This window comes from Tiliqua scincoides, chromosome 12, assembly GCF_035046505.1.
Source record: "Tiliqua scincoides isolate rTilSci1 chromosome 12, rTilSci1.hap2, whole genome shotgun sequence".
NCBI lineage: Eukaryota > Metazoa > Chordata > Lepidosauria > Squamata > Scincidae > Tiliqua > Tiliqua scincoides.
Genome location: NC_089832.1, coordinates 7,606,110 through 7,630,489, shown reverse-complemented (window position 1 = coordinate 7,630,489; position 24,380 = coordinate 7,606,110). Strand labels below are relative to the sequence as shown.

General features: G+C 45.9%; 1 protein-coding gene and 1 pseudogene across 2 annotated transcripts in view; both read right to left on the bottom strand.

The window, feature by feature from the left end:
- Positions 1-24,380, bottom strand: part of GRIA3 (glutamate ionotropic receptor AMPA type subunit 3) — a 189,087-nt gene that overhangs the window by 163,484 nt on the left and 1,223 nt on the right. For both annotated transcript variants that reach the window (XM_066640006.1, XM_066640005.1), the window contains exon 2: positions 23,026-23,184. In XM_066640006.1, the coding sequence (XP_066496103.1) occupies positions 23,026-23,184 (159 nt within the window). The remainder of the gene's footprint in view (positions 1-23,025; positions 23,185-24,380) is intronic.
- Positions 6,204-6,326, bottom strand: LOC136663374 (5S ribosomal RNA; annotated as a pseudogene).

Genomic DNA, 24,380 nt, shown 5'->3' with positions numbered 1-24,380 from the left:
AAGGCCCAACTGGTCCAGCTCTGTGATCTCACAGTGACCCAACAGATGACTCTGGGACAGTGGTTCCCAAACATTTTAGCTTCAGGACTCCATCAATCTGTCCAATCTCCTCTTAAAGTTATCTAGGCCAGGTGCCCTCACCATGTCCTGTAGCAAGGAGTTCCACATCTGAGTAGCCCTGTACCCATTGCAACATATCCAACTGACCATTGGGATGCAGCGTGTTTCATTCAGGGACAGTGAACAACTGTACACTGTGCTCTTAAGTACAACCTAGCCCCCTACCTTTCCCAGTGCCCCTTACGGTGTACAAAAGGATCCCCTTCATAGAAAGCTGAAATAAATCTACAGTCTCTTTCATACACCCCTATGCTGGAGACAAAAGAACAGAGATAAATTCTGGGAAGGAAAGTTTACATTACTGGTATTGGCTTGAATCAAGCAACAAGCAGTGTCAAAAAGGAGCTGGATTAGATGATAGCCAAGGGCAGGGGTGGGAAAGAATAACCCACAGGAAAAAGAGGCTAGGCTGACCAAGGAAGGGATAAAGGCTCAGGGTTAATAAGTAAGGCAAAAAGTCTCCAAAGGCAGGCCAAGGGACCTCTTATTTCTGCAGAGTATTTCTCAGCCCTTCTTTCCACTTCAGGGATGCTGTGTTGACCCAGGAATATTCTCAACCTACCCCGAGGGTTCGTTTAAGTATGGCAAAGAGAGACAGAGAGAGAGAGAGAAAGAGAGAGATTTCCATGTTAGCTACTAGGAGATTACTATGGCTTACGGGTGCCCTGTAAGGGATGAGATGTCTGGAATCAGCACATCAGAGCCCTGAATAAGTTCCCAGACTCAAATGCCTTTGCATTCCCAAACAATCCCACAAGCATCACTGCCCCCCCCATCGCAGCTTCTAACCATGCCAGCTCGAGTTCTGTGCCAACGCTAGTCAATGGTGAAAGGTATAATCAGGTTGGCTCTTTAACAATGGCTCCTAATTAGCACTTGGGGTACAGAAGGTGGCTCTTCTTTGTCAGCACCAACACTGGACATTCACCCTTTTCTTTGTGGCTCTGTCCTCTCCACAGCTCCAGGGCAACAGATCAGTCACAGTTTGTACTGTAGAGCTTTTCTGAGTAGCTGACAAGGTCGAATCTCTTCTATGAAAAAGCTTTCATCTTTTTAAACCACTTTTGCCCAACGTTGCATATATGCAACAGAAATCAAATGTGTACAACGGGTAAAAATGGGTTAAAGAAAGGAACATGTAAAAAAGTTACATTTTCAGGTTGCTGCTAAATCCTTGGGTAATTCCTCTGCTTCCAGACTTGATTACCACCTGGCAGTAGTGCTACAGGGTTCCATTTGGTTCAAACAATGGTACTCCCTATTACCAGCTCATACTACCCCCACATCATATCCTGTAAATCAGTGGTTCTCAAACTTTTAACACGGGGACCCACTTCTTAGAATGAGAATCTGTTGGGACCCACCAGAACTGGTGTCATGACCAGAAGCATCATCATCAGGCAGGAACATATTAAACAATCCTAGGCTGCAATCCTACCCACACTTACCCAGGAGTAAGTCCCATTTACTATCATTGTTAAAAGCACATACATAGTAGCCTGTTAGAAATACAGATCTGTAACACTGCCCCAAATGCAGTCACGTATCTTGGTAGCATCAAGTCTAATATATTAAAAATAAAATATTGAAATGAATGGGGACTCACCTGAAATTGACTTGCGACCCACCTTGTGGGTCCCAACCCACAGTTTGAGAAACACTGCTGTATATTCAATACTAATGCATGTATAAGCCATGTCACATACACATTGCTTATCACATCCCACTAGTGAGGCTATTACAAGTTAATCACAAAAATCCTCTGATTTCCAAGGGACAAGGCTAGAGAGATGCTTGGGATTTTGAGGGATAACCCTCACTCTCTTAGTAGGTTAATAGTGCTGGCAAGAGGTTCATTTCAGCACCTGTTCAGTGAACAGTTCCTCGCCGATTAATAAAAGTGGGGGACGAGACAGGATGGTGGTAGATGCCTGTATATCAATCTGTCCCAATTATGAAAAAAGGGGGAAGGATATCTTTTTAAATTGCACAAGGGGTGAATGACTGGTGGGTACTGGAAATTTGCCACCATTTCCTGCCCCACAGCTCCACTAAGCAGTAAAGCAGAGAACCCAATGCCCAGTCGGAATCCTCTGATTCACTCCTCACCCATCTTCTTTCCCACCATATTCTACAGCAGAGGTTCTCAAAATTTGAAGGAGCTTTACTCCCTCAGTAAGTTCTTGTGGGGGAGGGGCTAGGGAAGTGCAAAATGAAGTGCTTTGCGCCCGCTTTTAGCGAATATTCAAGCCTCGGGGAGCATTCTGCAGGGCTGCGCAGGGCTCCCCGCACCTCCTGCAGCCCTGCCTTCTTGGAGTAAGTGCAAAGCACCCCACTGCCCCCCTTTGCGACGTGGTCCTGGGGATCGTGTCGCTGCCTCCCTCCTCTTCCCCCGCCCCTTAAAGGGACGGGGAAGCATTACATAAACTGGTGGGTCGCGACCCACCAGTCTGAGAACCACTGTTCTACTGGATCATTTCTAACCTGGGAGCTTCTGAAATGGAAAGCATATGCACCACTGAGGTATGGAACATCCCGATTGTAGGAATGGGCTGGAAAGCTTATCCAAGGCAATTTCATATTTCAGAACTGTTCAACTACAAGTTCAACGATCACTTCAGCAATGGACGTAATTCAAGATACAGTGTTAGGTGAGCTGATGGGGCTGTAAGTCAGCAGTGGACCACATGCAGAAGGTCCAACAATAACTCCCATCATAGTTGAGAAGTCCTCTGTCTGAAATCCTGGGACCAACTACTAGCCTGAGTGGACAATATATTTTTATTTAGTTTTCACTTTTTTATACCACACTTCCTCCAAGGAGCTCAGGGTGGTGTACATAATTCCCTCTCTCCTTTTGTCTTCACAACAACCCTGTGAGGTAGGTGAGGCTAAGAGAGTGCACCTGGCTCATGGTCACCCAAGAAGCTTCATGTCTGAGTGGGGATTTGAACCTGGATCCTCCAGGTCTAAGTCCAATTCTCAAACACTATACCATCGTAGCTCTGCATGAACCAGGTTTGTATGATTGAGGAGACTGGGAATCAAATTCACACATGGGGCAAACTTGGGGGCCAGTCACTATTTTCCAGCCTCACTTCTGCCAGTGTTCTCGCTAGCATAAAATGTGGACGTGGAAATTGTGTCCACCGCCCTCAGCTCCTTGGATGAAGGGCAGGATAAAAATAAGAAATAATTCCATTTGCATTGCCCAGCAAGAACACAGCTGACAAACGAGGCATCACTGATTTGCATAAACAAATGTTTGAGCTCATCATCATTATGATCATTTCATGGTGCTCGAAGGGGCAAAGGATGCATTCTGCGGCAGCGATGTAGAACGGAACCCCTTGATGGAACCAAGAATGGAAGTGCCAGATAAACTATTTCAATATATATATTTTTTTTCCCAAAACTCTGATAATCCTGCCTTTTCAAGGTGCCCTTAAGAGGGGATGGGCTGGTGGTCCTTTCAAGCCTTTTCAACCTCCCTTTCAGCTGCTTTTGTAGGAGGAAAGTCTGTCACTCACCTGGAACTCTGGAGAGTTTATGTCAGTCAGCATAGCCCATCCTGAGCTAAATGCACTGAAGGTCATTTCCTATGTAGCTACCTGCAGTATCTTGTCCCTTGCTAGGGAAGCAACTACCACTGTAAGCATCAGAAGGGTTATAACAGGAAGGCTAAGGTAGTGTCAGCATTGGAATTTTCTGCCACAAGATATGATGAGGACTTTAAAAGGAGATTAGATTCAATGCAGGTGTGCACGACTTAATGACGGGGATATGTTCTCCGATCCCTGTTGTTACGCGATTAGGTCGTTAAGCGAACATTCAGCCGAATCCAGTGCCTTTGTTCTGCAAACAGGCACTCCCTGCCAGACACTAGCTGGCTGCACAGGCTACTGGAGATAGATTTCTGCTTCTTTTCATTAAGAACCTCTTTGTTGTGTAAACAGACACTCTGCTGCAGGCTATGGGAGACACGATTGCCCTATTAAGAGCTTCCTTGTTGTGCTTTGACCACCATCATAGATGCGGTCTGTCGTTAAGTGGAAGGTTGTTAAGTGACACATCCCTGCACATGGAGCATAACCCCATCTATCAGTGGCAAATGGCAGTCATGATGGCTGCATGCTCCAATGGCAGGAGAGGGCTCTTGGAGTTCCTGGAGCCATATGGCTGTTAAGAACATACGTAAGAACAGCCCCACTGGATCATGCCATAGGACCATCTAGTCCAGCTTCCTGTATCTCACAGCAGCCCACCAAATGCCCCAGGGAGCACACCAGATAACAAGAGACCTCATCCTGGTGCCCTCCCTTGCATCTGACATACCCCATTTCTAAAATCAGGAGGTTGCACATACACATCATGGCTTGTAACCTGTAATGGATTTTTCCTCCAGAAACTTGTCCAATCCCCTTTTAAAGGCGTCCAGGCCAGATGCCATCACCACATCCTGCGGCAAGGAGTTCCACAGACCAACCACACGCTGAGTAAAAAAATATTTTCTTTTGTCTGTCCTAACTCTCCCAACACTCAATTTTAGTGGATGTCCCCTGGTTCTGGTGTTATGTGAGAGTGTAAAGAGCATCTCTCTATCCACTTTATCCTTTCCATGCATAATTTTGTATGTCTCAATCATGTCCCCCCTCAGGCGTCTCTTTTCTAGGCTGAAGAGGCCCAAATGCTGTAGCCTTTCCTCATAAGGAAGGTGCCCCAGCCCAGTAATCAACTTAGTTTTGCACCTTTTCCATTTCCACTATATCCTTTTTGAGATGCGGCGACCAGAACTGGACACAATACTTCAGGTGTGGCCTTACCATCGATTTGTACAACGGCATTATAATATTAGCAGTTTTGTTCTCAATACCTTTTCTAATGATCCCAAGCATAGAATTGGCCTTCTTTACTGCTGCCGCACATTGGGTTGACGCTTTCATCGACCTGTCCACCACCACCCCAAGATCTCTCTCCTGATCTTAGGATCAGGATCACCCCTTAGGATCTCTCTTCTAAGTCCCACTGACTATCATTGTTAAAAGCATATACATAGTAGCCTGTTAAAAGTATAGATCTATAATATTTCCCCAAATGCAGTCACATACCATGGCAGTATCTAAGGGTGCAATCCAAACCTGCGCTGGAGCAGGCAAGCCAGGAGGCTTGCGTTGCATCCAACGCAGGTTCGTTGGCTGCAGTGGCTCAGCCAGGGGCAAGGGGAAGCTCTTCCCCTTACCCCTGGGTAAGGGCTGCTCGCCCCAATGGGTCTCCTTGGACTTGTGCCACCTCTGGAGGTGATGCAAGTCTGAGGAGAGCGGAGCGGCTTGAAGCCATAACTGCTGGGTCCCAGCCCCGCCCCCAGCTCCCTGCGCGCCCGCACCCAGGGCCGCCCATCGCCCACCCTCCCCCCGCCCAGAAAAGCCTCCCTCCCGCCTCCTCCATGCCCCCCCCACACCTACCTTTGCCGCTTGTGTTGGCGCGGGTGTGCCGGCACAAGCGGCGGCGAGAAAGCCGCCCACATTTTGCTTCCTCCTACAGAAGAAGTTTTGCTTCCTCCCACGGAGGCGCAAACATGCTGTACGGCATGTTTGTGACCCTCCCGGGGCACCTATGCCAACATAAGTGCCGGTTAGGATTGCTCCCACAGTCTAATATATTAAAAATAAAATACTGAAATGAATGGGGACCCACCTGAAATTGATTCCCGACCCACAGTTTGAGAAACACTGGGCTGAAAAACCACCAGCAAAAATGGTGAGGAGGGGGTCCAAGTCTGTGTGTGTGAGTGTGTAAGAGAGGGAGAAAGAGTCAGGCAAACACCTGACTGAAATCTAAATCACCGAATTTCCACATCAGGCTTAGTTTGTTAGTTAGGTGACCTGTGAATGTGGAAGAAGGAATTTGAAGTACGTTTGGACAGAAGAAAGAGGTTTGGTTGGCCTGGTTCTGGTATTCAGATCAACACTCCTATCTCTCCACTTCTGGGCAACTGCCTTGTAGCACTATCCACCACAAGGGTAGCTTACCAGAGAAGGGAACTGGATGGTTGGCAGCCTTCAGTCTCGAAAGACTATGGTATAAGCCTACAGCACCCAGTATTCCCAGGCGGTCTCCCATCCAAGTACTAACCAGGCCTGACCCTGCTTAGCTTCCGAGATCAGATGAGATCGGGAGATAGTGTTCAGTATAGGGAGATGATTGGCAACCTTCAGTCTCGAAAGACTATGGTATAAGCCTACAGCACCCAGTATTCCAGGTGGTCTCCCATCCAAGTACTAACCAGGCCTGACCTTGCTTAGCTTCCGAGATCAGATGAGATTGGGCATGTGCAGGGTAACAGTTGCTTGCTTGATAAATTACCCTAGTGCAGAGGCCCTTAGGCATGGGGCCCAACTGGGAGCATTCGGCTCAATTAGTTTAAAGCTGGCCCTGGTGGCAAGAATCACCCTAAAGGCAAGTGGTGCCACTCTCTAGCCCTGTAGAGTCTCACACTTCCACTCTGTGGCTTTCACTTGCAAACCTTTTGCAAAACTGACAATTTTATTTTGCAGAACTTTCCCTGAAGCACTAGATTGCTGTTGTTTTGGGGGGAGGGAGAGAGAGAGAGAGAGACTGAAAAGAATTTGTTACTAGCTTCTGCTAATAAATAAGCACATTCAATACAGGCTTTTTATACTGAGAAATATTAGCTGATTAAATCATGAGCTTTAGAGACTTAATTTAGTGTGCATGTATTTGAATTTAAAAAGAAACACAGAACAATGCTAAAGAGACACACACTCCCGTTATTTTTAGATGATGCATGCATGTGTCACAGCAGGCAGTGCTGCCGAAGAGATTTCCCTCCTTCAAATAAGAAGGAACACCTCTAAGAAAGAGCTTGTCATTTTCCTGTTTTTAAAGAATCTGCCGGCTCTTGGGGGAACTTTTAACGTCAATCCAAAATGTTTAATTGATTAAGCTACTGTCTAAATGTTATAGATCCAGCTTGATCTTGTTAGTGTTAGGTAGTGATATACAGAAACCTTCCCCCCCCCCGACCTTTCGTATATAAATTTGGGGGGGGGGGCTTCCCTTGAGCATTCTCAGATGTTTTTCCTTCAGAGGAACCCTGAAATTGGCTTTGAATTTCATCTTGGTTGAAATGCTGATGCCATCCAGAGAGATATGCAAGATTTGGCTTGACCTATAGAGTGAAAAGTATTGGCACTAAAGCTCTCTTTAACATCTCCTCCCCTCCTTCCTCCAATGTGACACTCCTATATATCCTGGAGTGTAAATGTGATGGCCAATTTTGCTTTCCCGTTGATCAGAGGGTGCACACTTCCTATTCTCTCTTCTTTATTAGCAGTTACCATATTTTCAGCACTGTGTTTTGGTACTGAAAATAAATTCTGGGTCAGAGCTGTTACTCAGATTGTCCTCTGTGTAACCTTTCAGGCAGAGCTTAAAAAGAGGACAGTACATCAAAGTCATACACAGTATTGCTCTTAAAAATGTGCATTTTATGCTTATAAACCATATTTATCCACCTGCATATTTGTGATTAATGTTACACATGATTCCTGCAGGAAGCCTCAACTGGGACCCAGTCATTCCAATGGAACACTCCTTTGACCCTTTGCATGTTTACTCAGGAGCCCATCTGATGGAACGCAAGTCAAAGATGACAGCGGTAGCCACATCAAGGCACAGAACGCAACCGCAGTTTTAAACCACAAGAAACGTAAGAGAGATCAGCAGATAAACAGAAAAATGCTAATTTGGTCTCACCTAAAATGTAGCTACGGTCAAGGAATGCAGGCTAACTCTTTATGAGCTCAGATCTTGTGCTGAAATCTGAACTCGGTGTCATCCAGTGCAAAGCATCAGTAAGGAAGAGTATTCATGGGGATGAATATTCACGGGAAACTATCCAAGGCAGTGGTGTCATCACTAGGGTTTGCATCACCTGGTGCGGGAGGCCAGCACATCACCCCCATGAAGGACCACCTATGCAGCGGGCAAGGCAACACCCCAGGCAGGGGGCATGGTGATGAACCACTGCCCCACCCCTGCTGGGTTTTTTTGTTATAACTTTTGATATAATAGAGATAATTCATTCTGGATGAAATTACACAACGAATAATGTATAATAGGGTGGTATTTTTCAAAAATACCAAGATTCTAAAAGTTTTGGCCACTAGTGATGTCATCCCCTCTGTGTGCGCACATCACCCAGTGTGACCCGCACCACCGGTACCTCCTTAGTGACGCCACTTATCCAAGACAGCAATATTTCCAATGGGCCCTGCATATTACCTTCCGCCTTTGTTGTGACTTGGACTACAAGAAAAAGAGATACATTTTGCCACCATAATCAGTGTAGTTGACGTTGTCCTCCCCAAAAGAATTACACACACATACATACACCCCTGGTCATTGGCTGTTTTCCATTTATGGTTGGCAACCTTCAGTCTCGAAAGACTGTGGTATAAGCCTACAGCACCCGGTATTCCCAGGCGGTCTCCCATCCAAGTACTAACCAGGCCTGACCCTGCTTAGCTTCCAAGATCAGACAAGACCAGGCACGTACGGGGTAACAGTGGGGACAACACAGTGCTTTGTGTATCCACAGCTTTATGTAGTGCCCTGCGCTCTTAAGGAGCAGTTCTCCTCCATTCACCAAAATGACAACACAGGGCAAAACCAAATCACTGCTAGGAAATATTGGCCCAGAAACTTGGTTTCAAGATCATACAGAATCCCAGATAAATCTCTATCCTCTTCAGGGTAAAACTTACACAAGATAGGGCTCTCACTAAGGCTGCAATCCTAACCATACTTTCCTGAGAGTAAGCCCCATTGAACAAAATAGGACTTACTTTGAGTAGACCTGGTTAGGATTGGGCCCTAAGCCAGGCTGGCCACATTTTGACAAATTTCATTTGGAAAATTTCTTCAAGTCGACTGGCTCCTATGATCCAACAAACTGTAACCGGAAGGAAGGAGTCCCATTTTTGAAACTACCATTCCACATGTCATACAAAACAGGAATTGAGGATTTCAGTAAGCCCAGACAACCAGTGATGAACTGGTTGGTTCCTCTAGTTCAGGGGTGTCCAAACATTTTGGCAGGAGGGACACATCATCTCTCTGACACTGTGTCGGGGGCCGGGAAAAATAAGAATTAATTTACACTTAAAATTTGAATAAATTTACATAAATGAATTTATTGGAGATGGAACTTATATGAATGAATGAAGGTCTTGCAATAGCTCAAGTCCTGTAAAAGGCCTTGCACAAAGCAGGGCCGACCTTTCCTTCACTGCCACTGCTGCATCACAGACATGAAACAGCAAGTAGTGGGGGGAGCCCTTGTCCCACAGCTCAGGTGAGAGGTCAAACAGTTGTCCTCATGCTCAGAGCAGTTGCATTGGGCCAGCATGGGCTCCAGCAAGTCTCTAGAGGGCCAGAGGTTCGTTGGAGACTGGGGGCTCCCTGAGGAGCCCCGGAGGGCCGCAAGTGGCCCCTGGGTCGGGGTTTGGGCACCTCTGCTCTAGTTTGCTAGGCTCACTTAAGCCATTTGGAAGAGCCTTTCTGCTATTTCAGATAGCCCGTTTCACTGTTCCCAATATACAGTTTAATGGGCATTATCATCAACCAACACCTGCCCCAACAGCTTCTGTTTTACCTTCCAATCATTAGGTTCCTCTTAGAATTACTGATTTTTAACTTCCTGGAGTATCAGCGATAGAAAGATGGGGTAGAAATGTCAAGACTAGGAAAAAGTAAAATGGCATCTCTTCGTGTATTGGGCACCCCACTCAAAAAACAATTTTGCTGCTCAGGATCTATGGTTCGGCAAAGACAAGGAAGATGTATCCATATTGCATCCTCTCAGAAGAATAGAAATATGCAGACATTTGGGGCTGTTTCCTTTCTCCTGTTGCGTGTGCATTAAATTAGACTCCCACAGAGAAAAGCAAACTATTCCACAGTGGCTGAATGCGGGATTTCTCATTACCATCACTTAAGGTTTCTCTAAGGGTGACCTAATCGGGGCTGAAATGAAAATGTCAGAGCCCAAGTCTGAATCCAGCTCAGTCTGATGTTTCAAATGTGCAAAATAGGTCAATACCACCACCATTCTTGCGCCATTAAGCAAGGCTAATTAAGCCATCTAGAATTTTGCCATTTCAAAATATGTCAATGCACTTAAATTAAAAATAGTGTGGGAAGATGCATTATTTCAAGCACACGTATCCAGACTTTGCAATCTACTTTGCTCTAGTATTTTTTTTTAAAACCTTTTGGTTATACCAGTCACCCACTCTTGTTAAAAATTGTTGAGGTAAGTGAACCAGCACTGCATAACAATTTATTAGGTAGAGTCAGGGGTGGATCTAGTGTTGGGCAGAACACTATGAGCACTACCTTAACTGTAGAGCCCAGGTCAACCAGGAAAGTAAACCTGGGTTCCTGGTTGAACTTTGGCCCCTGTGGCTGAGGTTTGCTGGGTGGGTAGACCTGGGCTCCTGCCTGAACTTGAAGCCCAAATCTATCTGATGGGTAGACCTGGGCTCCCATTCCAACTACCCTCTGGTTGGTTGGCAACCTTCAGTCTCGAAAGACTATGGTATAAGCCTACAGCACCCGGTATTCCCGGGCAGTCTCCCATCTAAGTAGTAACCAGGCCTGACCCTGCTTAGCTTCCAAGATCAGATGAGATCAGGCATGTGGGAGCTACCACTTCCAGGTGGGTAGACCTGGGCTCCTGGCAAGGCACACTCTCATTGTCCTGCCCAGTGGGCATTCCCCTGGTGCCTGACTTCTCTCCCCATCCCAGAGGGTGCTCTGACACAACAGTTTGGTGCAGCCATGTGCCTATGGCCCCCCTTTGGATCCACCCCTGGAGAGAGCAGTGGTTCTCAAACTCAGAACCTGGGACCTTTTGAAGATTCCCTGCCACCAAGCTACAGCTTCGTTCTTAAAGACAGGAGGTGTAGTTTGGAAGTTTGAGCTGTCATCTTGCCTGAAAAAGCTAAGCAGAATCAGCTGCTGGATGGGAAACTGGGAGGCCACTGGTGTTATCTGTGTGAAGGAGTCAGCTGGCAAAAGGACAATATCTTTGAGAAGCTGGTCTGAAGTATAGCTGTGGCTGCCTGCGAGAAGCTTGGAAAACTCAAGAGTGGGCAGCCAGGGTGACAACTGGCACTGTGAAGGAAACATCTGGAGAAATGAAGGCTCCTATGAGATTTCTCATAGAATGAGGTTTGTAAAGATTTCATTGGGAAAAAAAACACAGATTTATGTTCAGCCTGCCTATGTAAACCGCCTTGGGTCTGTCGAGAAAGGGGTTATATCGATACAGTAATAAATAAAGGTCATTTCCTTCCTCCCACTCTAAAATTAAATAGACTTTTTTTTTGGGCCAAGATTGCTAGCTTGCAACGCACCTCCATGCTCTCTTGGATCTGAACTGCCGTTGCTGTATCACATTTGTCAGAGATTTGGCTGGCTGTTGCAGAGCTCTCATGTGAATATCCCCAGTGGATTCAGTCATGTTCCTCCAGAAGTCAATGGCAAATAAAAGTCTCAAAGACCTCCAGAGCGTAGGAAAGAGTCCCAAGTTTCTTATTTTAAGAACAGACTCAATGTCAGGCTCTTTCTGCTTCAATAACTCTCTCTCTCTCTCCCTCTCTCACACGCGCACGCACACACACACACACACACACTCTTGAGTGCATGAAAAACACCTTTCCTTCAAGTTACCAGAGAGATCAACCAATGAGTGGAAGCTACTTATCTGGGGAATGTTCAGACTCCCCCTCCTCCCACATTGCCACCTATGAACAATTGAGAGGTCTTCAGACGTCATCAATAAGACACAGAACTGCACAGACCAAGAGCATCCACTGAAATAATGCATAGGGGACAGACAATTAGAACTCCAGGTCAGTGGCTTGACTCCCTGCAGTCTTTAAACTTCCTACTCCCTGCACCATTACATGTTGCTCGAGGGAAACAGTGAGTGCCACAGGTACAGGACATAAGAAAAGCCCTAATGGATCCGATCAAAGGCCCACCTAGTCCAGCATCACATTTCGCATAGCTGCCCACCAGCCATATCTTGGAAACCCACAAAAGCATACCCTCTCCCCGGTCTCACTATAGCACCCTACAACTGGTATTTAGAAACAGACTGCCGCCGGACCCACAGTTAACGCATAGTTAGTGTCATGACTAGCAGTCAAGAATAGGCTTTTTGTCCATGGCCATCAGTGAATCGGATTCTGTGCCAACTATACATTTAGTACACCAACCACACAACCATCTTTAATTTGTCTATTTTACAATAAGGCAGCCAAACTCTTGAGTAGAGAAAAAGATGCTTAACAGAAATTGAAGCAGATTCCAGCATACACTTCACATCTTTTACCCAGAATCTATTCACCTTAAGTAGCTCTGTTGGTCCAGGAGAAGAACTCCCCCCCCCATCCAAAGCAAGGTAATACTTTCATTATGACCAACCAAAAAAAAGCATCCAACACTGAGCTTTCAAGTTCTACAGAACTATTCACCTGGCTAATGTCAAATGTCATGGTTTCTACTTACCCTCATTACCCCAACATATTAATCCTCTTTTGTATTTTATAAGTCGAATAGCAAAGCAAAGGGATGGAGATAGACCCCCAGATCACCGAACAAGCCCTATTTGAAACACAGCACATTGAGATCGGCCCCCAGGCATCATGGATAGGACATTTCTTGGAGCAATGCAACAGGATTCGAAGGCAATACCAAAAATCACTTGATGTTGCCATAGATTTTTCTAGGAAGGTTTCAGTTTGACCAGTTCTTTGGTGCAACCTGGGAGAAGCAGGATAAGGAAGGGGTCAGCCCTGCTCAGGCAACCATAAAGCAGCCTCCAATTGTCATGGCAGCTTGGCAGGGCAAGGAGAAGGTCAGATCATGGTTCCAATGCAATGTCTCAGGGCATGATCCAAGACAGCTTGATCCAATAATGTTATTGAGCATAAACACATAACACACTAGAGCAGGGGTTTCCAAATCCTGGCCCAGGGGCCAGATGTGGCGTGCAGCAAGTCTTTATAGACCTTGCAAGGCCTGCAACAAGCCTCTGGCCCACTTGACTAACTGTGACTGGAGCTGTGCTCCAGTTGTGTCTGGAGGATGTTCTGAAGGCTTTGGAGGCTATGCTTTAGAATGCCTTCTAAAGGCCACAAAAATCACTTCCTGGTCCATCTGTCCGTCCCCCCCCCCAAAAAAAAAATAAAAAAATAAAAAAATAAAAAATGGAAGTGACATTTTTGGGCCCTCTGAAGGCGGTAGGTTTTTTGAGGGTTGGGGAGGCCTTCACAGCCCTCAGAACATGCCCCAGGTGATTCCTGTGATGTGTTGATTCTGAGTGATTTACTCCTGTATATGTAAATAAGTTGCTTGTAGGGTGGGGACTGGGAGTCCATTTGAGTGTGCCTGTATTTCTGTAGTATGTGTAGGTGCTTGGAGAAATCCTGGAACTTAGAGTCCATTCATTCATTCTTTCATCTAAGTTCCATCTCTAATGTATCTATTTAAATTTTATATTTAAGACTTATTTATTTTTTTCCTGCCCTTGACACAATGCCAGATATTTGATGCGGCCTTCTGGCTGAAAAGTTTGGAGACCCCTACACTAGAGTGCACAACACGCTAGAACAACTGTGCGATCTTGATGTTTTTACAACAACTTTGTAAGATAAGTCACATGTTACACATGGGTAGTGAGGAGGAACAGGGGTGTCTTGCCCAAGGCTGAGCAGAGAGTGCAGGAAGAGGTGATCTTTGACCTGGAGAAGTTCCCATTCATGCCTCAGTCTCTTAGTCACTACGCTACACCAGCTCTACAATGCAGCCATCTTGCAGAAGCTAAAGCAAGTCTAGCTCAGATCAATGGTTAGATGGAGGGGGGACCGTTTCAGATCCCTCCTATGCCATTTTGAGCTTCATGATGAAAGAAAGACAAGATATAAAATGTTACAGCTAACTAAGGATAAGTCAGTGAAACCAAGCAGCCTAGTGGATGGGTAATTGCACAGAAACCCCATATGCAAAACAGACTGTATGCAAAACAGGTGGTCTACACAAGATGAAGAAAATCCCAGCTTCAATGCCTGGCCTGGGAAAGACCCTGGTCAGGCAGCAACATGTTAGGGATTCAATCGGTATAGACCACGGCCAGGGCAGTCCAAAGTTTTTGGCAGGAGGGCCACATCATCTCTCTGACACTGTGTCGGGGGCCGGGGGAAAAAAGAATTAATTTACATTTTAAATTGAATAAATTTACATAAGTTTACATAAATGAATATATTAAAGATGAACATATGAATGAATGAAGGTCTTGCAATAGCTCAAGGACTATAAGAGGCCTTGTACAAAGCAAGGCTGTCCTTTCCTTTGCTGCCGCTACTGCATCACAGACGTGAAACAGCAAGCAGTGGAGGGAGCCCTCATCCCACAGCTCACGCGAGATATCAAACAGTCACCCTCACACTGAGAGCAGTTGCGTCGGGCCAGTGTGGGCTCCAACCAATCTCTGGAGGGCCAGAGGCTCATTGGAGACTGGGGGCTCCCTGAGGGCTGCATTGAGAGGCCTCGAGGGCCATAAGTGGCCCCAGGGCCGGGGTTTGGGCACCTCTAGTGTAGACAATACGAGGCTAGACAAGTGGCGTACCAAAGTCATTTGGAACCCAGGTGCCAGGGCCAATACATTTTTGGTGCTCCTCACAACAAAATTATTTACATTAATATTCATGACATGACATGAGAAGTGCAGACATGAACATTTTCTTTATTGAACTTTGAAAATTTTTATATTTATATTTAACTTTGTAACTTTGGATATACAATCATACCAATAAACTTGCTTCTCTTGCTGGCAGCTGCAGCCAGTGCTAGCCAAATCACAGATACAGCCAGGGTCACCCTCTTGGAGCAACTTCTCAGACAACTGTCTGTAGCCTGGCGCTCAGGGCTGGGGACCTCCCTGAGGGTCACCCTATTTGTATGCCACTGGGCCAGGCAGGTTCAATGTTCTGACTTGGAAAGAAAGCAGATTTGTATCTGTGGGGTGGAACTGAACTATAATGGGCAAGGAAGGTTTAGGATGCCTCAGTGAGCAGGGCCATCCTTGCAAGCAGTAGGGGCTGATTTGCACTTTTGTCAAGCGTTCCTGTTCCTCCTTTCCATTTTGATGCTCGGAAATGTGCTGAACTCTTAACGGAGACATCTTTGGCCGCAGGGAGCTGACCAATTTGAGCACTGCCGCCCCTTTGTCAGCTGGCCGAAGAGTGGAGATGCAAAAAGCAAGGCCAGTTGTTTGCCCACTGGTATGACGAAACACTGATCGGCAGCAAACAGGAAAAGTAGTGTGTGTGCGCTGAGAAGGACGACGAAACTGGAATGAAGCAAAAATTAGACATCCAGCTATCTATGCTGGCTTAACAACCATTTTTGTCCCCCATCACTCCCTCAAAAATAGAATGAGAAAGAACCACCCTTTGCTTGGTGAGACTCCATCCCTCTGCGTGCTTCATGATACACTGCAAAGGGTCTGAAACTGCAGCCGAAGACAGACAGAGCAAGAGTCAAGAAAAGCCACAAAACCCCATTTGAAGAAAAGCACCCAAACAAACAGCCACTCTGATCTCCGCAAACAAGGATAATTAGGTAATTATGCTCTTTTCCCTTTGGCTGGCAAAAGAATAAATGCCACAGCAAAAACACAGTAGACAATCAACATTTGTTTAAAAAAAAATAATCCAAAAAGGGAGATAGGCATCTCTGAAATAATTTAACAGGATAAGCAGGAGCAGGAACAGTCAGGAGATTAGCTAGGAGGTTTAGTCATAGATTACGGCTTGCCTATATTTCACAATCAAAGCCTTCTGCTTTTTTTTATATCTTCCACCATCACCAAGATCAATAGATTTTCTTACAATTTTTTTTAAGCTAATCCTTTCATGAGGAAAATTCCGAGCGAGGGGGGGGGGGAGAAAGTAAATGAAGGGTTAGGTTTGTTTTCTCAATATTCCCCACAAACAGTGCGTAATCCAAGAGCACATTTGTTGGCTGTAAAGGTGTAAAACAGCATTTTTTTTTTTTTGCAATGACAGTGCAGAGAAAGAAAGGGGGGGGAGAGAATATGCGATCTGTGTGCTAATGAACTGACACTGCAGTGGCGAGAGGGATGTAGCGTGGTGCTCTACAAGTGCAGAACAGAGACGACACCGGCAGAGCTATTTCAAGGGATGAGGACGACGGAACTTGAAGCATAAATTCAAGCCCTAATGGCAAGAGACACCGGTGGAGGTTTTAATCTAGACTTGCCGAGCAAATTATATATAGCTACACCAGAGATACAGTTATGCATTTAAAGTGCTCCATTCCAATCTTTCCTGACCAAGATGTCTCACTCCATAAGGGAGCAATTCTACAGAAAACCTGCAATGCCTCCATCTCCACCTGCCTCTTCATCCTCTCAAACTCCCAAAGCAAGTTAGACCCGTCACCTGGCTGCCCTCCCCCCATACAGGAATGAAACATGCAAAGATCTACTCAAAAAAAACCATCAACTCAGTAATGCTTATTTTGCCTTGATGCCGAAACAAGCAAGCCAACCAAGTCACTGGGGGCATGTCATTTTTCAGGACTAGAGGGCTATACAGTGAAGAGAAGCCGGATCTGCGGAGACAAGGCACAGCTACAGGTTGATGCAGTGATTTAGAAAAGGGGGCATTAAAAATTAGAGACCTTTTACCTGTCTAAGGAAAATATCTCCTTTAGGGAATGCTAAATTTCCTCTCTCCTGTTTTTTTCCATGAAGATTTTTTTCAGGCGGCTCTCCCCCCTCCCTTTGGAAATGCACCAAGTTGCAGCAAACTAGGTTTGGAAGGGCAGTCACAAAGGTCTCTCTTTTTTAAGTTCTTGAGAATGTTCCCATTGTAGTTTCTGGATCAATCACAGTTCAATCCAAAGTGCTGGCACTGCCGGGTGAGGGTGTTGCAAACATGCCGTAAAGCACATTTGCAGCACCGGAGATCAAGCAGCACCGGAGGGGAGGCCGGCATCACCCCACTGATGCTGTATCCAGAAGATTTGCTGTGGGGGGGGGCAGGAGTGAAGCACCAGGTGGAAGAGGGGCAGCAGGAGGGTGGAACAGAGGTGGGGAGAGGGCATTTCTGGTAGGGGAGAATAGAACAGGGAGGATCAGGCGCAGGAGGGGGCAGGATTGGCAGAACAGGCCTCCATCATATCCTACCCTATCCTCCCCCAGGGGCCCAAATACCCTACACAAGTCTGCTCCGACTGCTAATTCACTGGCGCAGATCTAAGTAGCTCCACTGGGCAGACTGGAGCGTTACTTGGGATAAGGGGAAAAATATCCCCTTACCCAGAAGAGACCTCCAGGCCACTCTCTACAAGTGCTAGATAGAGCAGAGGCCTTGCAGCCCCGCTGCGCCAAAGCTAGTTAGGATTCAGCTGCCCACCTGGTTTCAGACTTCTGAATCTGGATCAAGATCACCAGCCCAGGCTGCAGGGTGCTGTCTCAATACAAGAACCCTTGACTCGTCAGGCAGCAGTCCCTCCCTTCACCAGGGGCTCCAGCAAGAATGAGGTGATAATCGCTGCCATTTAGCCTACTTTCACCTGCTCAGCAGGAAGGGAGGAGTGAAGGCTGCAGAATGACTGATGGATTGTCAGCCGGCTGCCCTCTCTGGCATTATTAAATGACTGTTTTCCTTTAATTTAAAGGGCCCTTTTCATCAGTTTTGAGATAGAAAAAAATAACATATAACATTTATGTGTACAATGTATGTTGGTGTACCTTGAGCCCCACTGAGTATAACAGGACTTACTCCTGAGTAGACATGCCTAGGATTAGGCAGTGAGGCTGCAATCCTAGCCACACTTACCTGGGAGTAAGCCCCATTGAGTACAATGGGCCTCACTCCCAGCGTTTCCTCCCAGAGGCACCTGAAGGGGAGGTCGGCACTCCACGATCTACTCATTTTGCCTCGCGATCACGATCCACCTATTGAGCACCCCTGCTCTAGACCAGACCTCCTGCCCCTATCTCTTCCTATATAGCAACATGCACCGTGCTTGTGACTATACAGGGAGAGACCAGAGGTGTGGCAGCAACAAGCTCAGCTGCCCCTCCAATTGCTGCTGGGTAGCACCCCAGAATGTCCTGCAGCTTCTGCATAGAGCTCCAGAGTGCCTTGCGGCACCACAGCAAGGGCCTCCCCAGCCATTGACCTCCCAACACATCACTGCACTGCAGAGGGCCACGACATCATTCAGAAATCTTGGTCCATGTCTGGGCATTCCAATATTTCCAAAGATAATGACATTCCAGCCCAAGACGAATGGCAACCCTTCTGGTTATTTATTTGTAGCTGCAAAGATTTAAATGCTCAGTGGGCAGGAGTGCAAATAATATATTTTTCCCCCCTGCTCCACTACATCATCATGCAAGCATTTCACTCTAGACAAGGTCACCTTCTCTAGCCCTTCTTCGGTTTGCTTAGCCACAGATAGAGAATCGTATACAGTGGGGCGTAAAGCGGAGAGAGCAAATACTGGAATTCAAAGTCATTCACTTAAAATGGACAGGCAGTAGATTCCAGAGATGAAATGATGTCCTTCGCATGGACATCGTGTGGCACATGGATTTGCTGCCACACGATGAGACAATGACCATTCGGCCTTCAGCTTTGGAAGCTCTTCTAACCAACTGACCAACAGTTACTGAGCATGATGACAAACTCTGCGCATAAACCAAGGAACTTGGGTTATTATGTGTGCTCTCAGACTGAGCATTAGCAAAAAAAAAAAAAACACCTTTAAAATAAATTGACTTTAAAGTAAGATCAGATAAATTCATAACAGAAAAGATATCTATAATGGTTGGCAACCTTCAGTCTCGAAAGACTATGGTATAAGCCTACAGCACCTGGTATTCCCAGGCGGTCTCCCATCCAAGTGCTAACCAGGCCTGACCCTGCTTAGCTTCCAAGATCATGGTATAAGCCTACAGCACCCGGTATTCCCAGGCGGTCTCCCATCCAAGTGCTAACCAGGCCTGACCCTGCTTAGCTTCCAAGATCATGGTATAAGCCTACAGCACCCGGTATTCCCAGGCGGTCTCCCATCCAAGTGCTAACCAGGCCTGACCCTGCTTAGCTTCCGAGATCATGGTATAAGCCTACAGCACCCGGTATTCCCAGGCGGTCTCCCATCCAAGTACTAACCAGGCCTGACCCTGCTTAGCTTCCGAGATCATGGTATAAGCCTACAGCACCCGGTATTCCCAGGCGGTCTCCCATCCAAGTGCTAACCAGGCCTGACCCTGCTTAGCTTCCGAGATCATGGTATAAGCCTACAGCACCCGGTATTCCCAGGCGGTCTCCCATCCAAGTACTAACCAGGCCTGACTCTGCTTAGCTTTTGAGATCAGTCAAGATCAGGCATGTGCAGGGACACCAATACTGGCCTCTCCTCCTTGATAAACACACCAGCCAATCACTGACATTCTTCCATTGGCTGGTTATAATTTTGAGCTGTTTCATTCAAGAGAGCAAGCTATTGCACACAATCAGGACTTTAGAAGTTTCAGATAGTATGAATGACATGGAGCAGTGTTCCGCTAATTGTGGGTCGGGACCCACTAGGTGGGTCACGAGCCAATTTCAAGTGGGTCCCCATTCATTTCAATATTTTATTTTTAATATATTAGGATTATTTAATATATAGGTAGGATTGCAGCCTGGGATTGTTAAAATTTTTCCTGCTTGATGATGTCACTTCTGATCATGACATCACTTCCGGTGGGTCCTGACAGATTCTCATTCTAAAAAGTGGGTCCCGGTGCTAAATGTGTAAGAACCACTGGCATGGAGAAAGTAAAATATCCACTCCCTACACAAAAACTCAGCGTCATCCAATGAAATTAATGGACTTTAGTTTCAGAACAGACAGAAGAGTATTTTTAATTTATCTGTGTACTTCATCTGCGGAACTCCTTGCCACAGGATGTTGGGAGGGCACCTTTCCTAGATGGCTTTAGAGGGGAATTGGACAGATTTCTGGAGAAAACGTTCATCACAGGTTACAAGCCATGATGACTATAGACAACCTCTGGGTTTTAGGGATATCCTATCTCTGAATGCCAGATGCAAGAGCGTGGCAACAGGTCTCTTGCTGTCTTGTGTACTCCCAGCGGCACCTGGTGAGTCACTGAGAGATACCAGAAACTGGACTAGATGGACTTGTGGCCTGGTCCAGCAGGGGTCTTCTGTTCTTCAGAGTATTTTTTTTCCAGGCAATGCACAACATTTATGGAATTTACTGCCACTAGAGAGAGAGAGATGGCAACAAACTCTGAAAGGGAATTAGATATATTCATGGAAAAGGAGAGGTCCATCAACTACAAAGGCCAACTGAAGCCTTGATGTTTTAGAGACAGTGTGCCACTGAATACCAGGGTTAATTCAGGGGAGAGCAGGAAGTGTGTAGGTTTTTCCACCTCAGATGCTAAAGCATCTAGGTTAACCTTGCTCGTAATCTTAGTAAAATCAAGAAGCAACACTAATAATATTTTTTAAAAACAATTAATAGCAAGTTATCCAAGCAGTTTAATGCCTTTAGTTTAAATGCATATAATTGATATTTAATGAAATCATATTTGAGATAGAGCCTCTTGAAGGGATTACATTCATTAAGGATTACTATTCAGATAGTTGTTAAATAGTTGCTCAGACAAGGCAGTTAGGCTAATAAAATCTCCAATATGGGCATCTTTAGGGTGTTATAAATGCAAACATTATAACTAGGATTACCAACTGACCAGGAAAACACAATCTGGTTTGCTGCTGTGCACTTAACAGCAGCTCAGTTTGAGGAAGTCAGTAAATAAAATTGGCCACAGCATGGAGATGGATGCATTATAACCTGCTAAAGCCTTCATACTGTTGAAAGCACAGTTACAAAGGCTGCTTCAGATGTGGCCACCCCATTTATAACGAGATAATTAACATTTTGACTCAATTTTTCAAGAGTTTGAATATTACACAAAGCAGAACTTCAGCCTGCAAAGCCAGGGATCTCAAGAGAAGGTGATGGGTCCAGAAGTTTGCTTTCTAAATAGACACATTTGAAGACTTCTTGCCCTAATAATTTAGAAGTTCCTGAAAGATACTGTCTTGCTATTCTGTCCACCCCCTTAATCATTAAGACTGCAATCCTATACACACTTATCGGGGAGCAAGTGCCATTAAACACATGTGGCTAATTTCCAAGTAGACACACAGAAGATTGCACCATCAATTTCTCTGTTTGCAAGGGCTAGAAAAACATCCCATAATCACAAACTTAATAGTTTGTTTAGCTTCAAGCCTCCCCCCTTCAAGAGAGATTGCCTTAAGGTAGGGATCAGCAAGTAGGAGACCCAGGGTCAAATCTAGCTGTTGCCAGATCACTGAGGGCTTAAACAAAGCAAAGTGTGAATGAATAGTTTCTGTAGTAGAAGTACTTGGCACCAAATCATCAGAAGGAACGGTAACAGAGGTCTTGCCCCATCATCCCAAATCTTTCAAAGCGGCCCTCTGATATAACTAGTTGCCAACCAGGGCTTGGTTCAGGGCCAAGTTCAAAATAATTCAAGTTTGACATTACAATGTGGTACAGACGCCTATGCAGGGTTTCCTAGGTTTAAACAGCTAGCGTGAAGATTCTCCCTCTCCCCCCCCCCCCGGAAGATGACTCTGCATTCAGAAGATTCCAGGATCAATCCCCAACATCTGGGCAAGACCCTACCCAGAACCCCTAAAGAGCTGGTGTAGTAGACAATACCAGCCTAAATGGACCAGTGCTCAAAGTCAGTATCAAACAGAAGTTAAAGCCAGGGTAACACATAACCAGAGCAGTGACCACACGGTAAACTTAATCCCCCCTCCCCAACACAACAATCCCAATATTAGGGTGGGCTTCTAATAGGACTTGCCATAACACAGAGATGCCTAATAGGTCTGTTTTCCTTTTACTGCACTATATTCTTTTCTCTGGTTCCAATTGCTCACTCTCTCGAGTAAGGCATCAATAAGCTCGAGAAATACACAGGCGTCTGCAGTGCTAACTCCCCCCGCCCCAGACTGAAAAGCTCTCTACACCATGTCACCTCCCAGAACATTCAATGGTTTGCACAGTCGTGTGTGTGAGAATGAGAGAGAGAGAGAGAGATCATGACGCTATTTTTTAACAGGAGAAGGGGACCAGTAAACCCATCACACTACATCACCTCAAGGTCACTTTAAACAGTCTCCACCTTGCATTCTCAAGAGACACTGTTTCTGAAATAATCCGTCCACATATACACACACACATTGTCGCTAAATACACAACCACTTTTGAAGCAATATAGAGACACATGCAGCAATAAACACATTCAACTTTTGCTTCTTTCAGAGATTTCTCTCTCTCTCTCTCTCTCTCTCTCACACACACACACACACACACACACACACACACACTCTGCAGAACGCTTTTTTTTTTTAAGGAAGCAAGTTGTACTGCCAAAACATGGCAGGACTATGGCAACGGAGTCCACCACCCATGAACTAAAATAGCAGAGACGTTTGTAGCCCCTGAAAGGCGAACCCATTTCCAAGCACACACTTTCATGAGCTGCATTTACCATGACGAACTAACACGACAACCCCTCTGGAAGTTGCAAACCTGAACCACAGCTCTGGAGAGCAAGGATATGGAGGTGGCAGTGGGGGGGGGGGGGGGAGAAAGAGAGAGAACTCCAATAGGGTATCTCAGGGCTGTAGTCAGGAATGACCGGGTGCTACTTACATGCATTTGTGACCGAAAAGCTGTTGGAGGAATCCAGGTGGTCGACATGATAGTTCAGGTGGAAAGGTTTCTCTGTGAAATTTTGGTTTGTGTTGTATAACTGTACAGCAAAACGAAATGCGCTGTGCTCCTGGACTGTGTTACGCATGAAAAGTCCTCCTACAACAGAGAAGATTTTTTTTAAAAAAAATGGTATTTTCAAGGTCTGTAGCCTGATCTGTATTTCGGAGTTGTCGCTGGTGTATAGCAACAGAGCTCTAGCCCCACAGCTAAAAGCAACACATTTTAATATCACAGTGCAACTTAGTATCCACACACACCAAGTTAAAAAAAAAATTAAGGCTACAATCCTTACACACACACACACACACACACAGAGAGAGAGAGAGAGAGAGAGAAGGGCTGCAATCCTAGCCACACTTTCCTGGGAGTAAGCCCCACTGAACACAATGGGACTTACTTCTGAGTAGATATGCCAAGGGTGGTGCCCACTGAACCTAGGAAGACTTCCAGGTAAACATGAACAGGATGGGGTTGTCACTTGCACTCTCACAGCCCAACCCAGCCCAGGCTTGGCTCTGAAGCAAGACCCACTGAGTGCAGTGAGACTTACTCCAAGCAACCACAGATAGGATCATAGCCTTAAATGAAAATTATACATTCAGAAGTGTTAAGTGGCTTTTAGCAGACTTCTAAGCATGAATATAGCCCACAGACGTCAACAGGGCTTCCTTTCGCAACACCTGTGCAGTCCAAGCTGCTGTACAGAATTTCTACTCGGAAGCAAATCCTGCTGCTGCCTGCTCTCATGGAAGCATGCACAAGGATTGCAGCCTTAACAGGCACAGTTGAACTTTACTGCAGAGTACGCATGTATAGGACTGGACTACAAGCGTGCCTCCAGGCTGCAGCTGTGGCTTTCAGAGTACTACGATCCTGACAACTATAGAGTTGTCCCGGAGTTAGCCCTTATTGAACTCAGTGGGGATTCTTTCCAAGGAAGTCGGAAGAGGTTTGGGGCAAGAAAGGATGGGGGCCTGAGCATCCAAGCGGCACAGAGAATCAGCAAGGGCTTCCATGTCCTTGGCATCCTTCAGTCTCGGAAGACTATGGTATCGCGCTCTGAATGGTAGTTAATGCCACTTGTTCTCACAAAGAGCCTCCAGCATCATAGCCGTCATTTTCCAAAGCAACACAGGGTACGCACAGGTGGCATTTTGGACACCTGTGAGCAGAGGCTCCCCTATTTCGGGATCCCCTCCCCAGGCATTTTGGCTCCTGTACCATAGATGTGCTACAAGGGGCAAGAAATCCAAGTTCAACATCTTCTGAAGATTTATTTTGTGCACATTAAG